At 37.3% G+C, this 3,618-nt stretch overlaps 1 protein-coding gene across 1 annotated transcript; it reads right to left on the bottom strand.

The window, feature by feature from the left end:
* Positions 1 to 863: 863 nt before the first annotated feature.
* On the bottom strand, positions 864 to 1,808 carry LOC138162788 (olfactory receptor 52E4-like). Its single transcript, XM_069090225.1, has one exon. It carries the CDS (start codon positions 1,806 to 1,808, stop codon positions 864 to 866), a length of 945 nt encoding a protein of 314 aa, XP_068946326.1.
* Positions 1,809 to 3,618: the final 1,810 nt, after the last annotated feature.

The raw sequence follows: 3,618 nt of genomic DNA, 5'->3' as shown, positions 1-3,618 counted from the left end.
GAATGATATGCATTGAGAGGGCAGAAATTGGGGGGGGGGAGCTCCTGATAACTGAAGAATTAAAGAGATAGGTAGATAGATATATAAAAATACAGACCTATATACATAGCAATTTCTGGGTATTTTCTGGAACATAATGTTTAACATGTCAGTAGGAGGAAAGACAGAGAGAGACACAGAGAGAGAGAGAGAGAGACAGAGAGGACAAACCTAGATGTCACATAGTTGTTGTAAACTATATTACATTCACCCTAGCTCCCTATAACACATAAAATACAACAGCATTCCAAACCTACCCTAAGTAGACTGAGATCCTGATGTCTCTTGAAAACTCATAAAAAATATCATAAAAACTCATATATATATATATGTACACACACACACGCATATATATATATATATATATATATATATATATAACAATGAATTAATTAATTTTAAAATGGTATTGGTTCTAAGGGCAGCTAAGTGGCTCAATGGATACTGTACAGGCACTGGAGTCAGGAGGACCTGAATTCAAATCTTGCCTTGGACACTTACTAGTGGGATGACTCTGTGTAAATCACTTAACCTAGATTGTCTCCACAAAACAACAACAACAGCTGAAAAACATTATAGATTCTAGTTGGTCTTGCCCTAGAAAGCTTTAAAAATGAATCTGGTAATGCTTAGTGGACTATAATCTCAAAATAAATCAAGAATATGACATAGAAATAAGAAAAAGAAACATGCTCATGGAAAGATTTCTAATGTTACCCCAAAAATGATGTTTCTATCACTGGAATTATTTCTGCCAGCCTTTCTTACAAGTTTTCCAAATTCACAAATATCTCTTAAAAATCATATCACTACTATCTCAAAACTTATTTTGGGTGGTAATGTAGGACTTGGAGGATACCCTCCCTAATCTGTTTGGTTCTGGCTCCATAGATCAAAGGATTTATCATAGGAGGAACAAGGAAGTAGAGGTTATCTACAATAATCTGGAAATGGGGAGGCATTTGGTATCCAAATGTTTGAGCCAAAAAAGAGAACACAACTGGTGAATAAAAAAGGGCAATGACACAGAGATGGGAGCCACATGTACTCAGAGCCTTTTGCCGTGCTTCCCAAGAGGGAAAGTGGAAGACAGCTCTAAGAATCAGCCCATAGGAGAGGCTGATAAAGAGGAAGTCAATACCAATAGAAGACACAATGACCATGAGGCCATAGACAATATAATTAGAAATGTCACCACAAGCAATCTGTACCATAGCCATGTAGGCACAATAGGAGTAGGGAATAATGTTAGTTTGGAAGGTGGTCAAAGTTTTGGCTAAAATAGGTGCTGGAGTAAGCACGACCATAGTCCTTGCTATGACTGCTAGCCCCATTTTCACTAGTGAATTATTAGCTAGAATGGTGGTGTATCTCAATGGATTGCAGATGGCTACAAAACGATCAAAAGCCATCGCCAAAAGAATGCCAGATTCCATGACATAGAAAGATGGGATAAAAAACATTTGTGTAAGGCACCCATTAATGCTGATCTCTTTAGCATCCAGCCAGAAGATGCCTAACATGCGGGGCACAGTTGCACTAACTAAGGACAGGTCAACAACTGACAGCATGGCCAGCAGGAGGAACATGGGCTCATGGAGACTCTTCTTTGCATGGATGATGAACACAATGGTGATGTTGCCAATAAGAGCAATGATGAAGACTAAGAAGAAGGGCAAGGAGAACCAGCCATGATAAGACTCCAGTCCTGGAATCCCAGCCAATATAAATACCTCTGGCTGGGGAATGGAGTTGTTACAAGAGGACATCCCTCTCAACTTTGGACTGAGAATGCTGAGGATCTATTCAATGGAAAAGGAGGAAGAGAAAAATTTGGAATAAATAGATCATAAAATAGGAAACACTTGGGTTAAACGATATTGATGATGTTTTCTTCCTGTAGTTGATCTGGTTAGTATCTGTTGAAAAAAAATGACAAAGAAAACTGCATCAGTACTGAGTCATTTCCTGCATGTATATAAGTAGATCACTTTATATGTTGATTTCTTACTTGTATGCTTGTTAACTGTATTCTAATTTGAATTTATTATCCATATTTCCTTTGGGAAATCATTAGACATCCAGGGCTCATTTTGCATATTGTTTCCTTTTATAGAGACCACCTGGCACAGTGCATAGAGAAGTGGCCTCAAGGTTTTGAAGACCTGGGTTCATCTCCTGACTCTAACTGATGCATACTGGCTGTGTGATCCTGGGCAAGTTGTTTGTTGTATCAGTGTGCTAGGCAACTCTCCAAGATTATAATTTGTAGTGAAGATGCTAAATTACATGAACGTAGGGAATTTCCTTATCCAAGATTTCTCTATGCCAATAAAATCATAGGATCAATCCAATTACTATCTTCAATTTAAAGACATAACACCACATGGAAGGAGGAGATTATGTAGGGAAACTGTTGTATTTGGAATTAAAGGTTTCAGGTTCAAATCTCATCTTCTCTATTTACTACTTATGAAACCTTGTAGAAATCACTTAACCCTCTCCGTCTTAAATTTCCCCATCTGTAAAATGAAGTTGGAATAGATGGCCTCTAACGTCCTTTCCAGGTCCCAATCTATCATTTTATAATCCTATCCCAAGCCCAAAATAATGATGCCTAGACTCTTTCCTATTTAAGATTTTCTTTTTTTCTTTTTCTTTCTTGTAAGGCCCACATCCTAGATTTGCTTAAATAGAATTTATTCTCACTATAGCAGTGTCATTTCCTGCCTGCTTTCTGGGATGCCTGAATTTGTACAAACTTCTTGGAATAGGTGTGACCATAGAACTTTTTTCCCCATTTTAATCCACTGGGTACAGATCATGGGAAAAAAAAGAAAGAAAATATCTACTAAGGAAATAAAATATGATCACAGAATTGCAAGGAACCTTGGAAATCATCTGATCAGTCTTCTAGTTTCCCCATTTTGAAGATGAGGAACTTTAGACACAAAAAGTTGAAATGACTTGTTTAAAGTCACACAGCTAGTAAACCAGAGAAACTGGTGTCTTTGAGTCCCTTGATTCTTGAACCAATGTGCTTCATTTGATGTCTGCTATTAAGTGAGGGACCCCTTCTGCACCTTTTATCAAGTTCCCACTTCCAAATGTTTTTTCAGACATTTTTAGGATTAGGCAGATAGCCAACTCTGAGATCCAATTACATATTTCACCTCAATCCTCATGTAGATGCCAAGTCTCTCCAGCTACCAGATTACAATTTCCACCTCAAAGAATTACAGAAATAAAGTCTAGCCTACAGATTTTGCAAACTAAGAAAGTGTATAAACTTTTTGTGTGGACTGTAATAATGGACTAAAATTACCAACCATTGTAAGGAAAAGCATTATTGGGAAGGAGATACTAGATGATAGAATTATCAATGTAAAGCAACCTCAAAATCCATCCAATCTGAAAGCCTCATTTTAAAAATGGGAATATTGAGGTTAAGTGATTGGTTTAAGGCCAAGTAAATGTCAGAGAAAGAATTTGAACCCCTATTTTATGAGTTGTGCTTTCTCCCACTATACTGCAATGGTACATTGGACTGTTTAATCAATCGTTCTCTAGGGATGAGAA

This window comes from Petaurus breviceps, unplaced genomic scaffold, assembly GCF_028583685.1.
Source record: "Petaurus breviceps papuanus isolate PSGF00001 unplaced genomic scaffold, PetGlider_PUasm1.0 123859, whole genome shotgun sequence".
NCBI classification, from domain to species: domain Eukaryota; kingdom Metazoa; phylum Chordata; class Mammalia; order Diprotodontia; family Petauridae; genus Petaurus; species Petaurus breviceps.
This window is presented reverse-complemented; position numbering and strand designations above follow the sequence as displayed.

Coding starts and splice junctions, on each gene's coding strand:
- LOC138162788 (XM_069090225.1), bottom strand. CDS start 1,808: ATGTCCTCTTGTAACAACTCCATTCCCCAGCCAGAGGTATTTATATTG.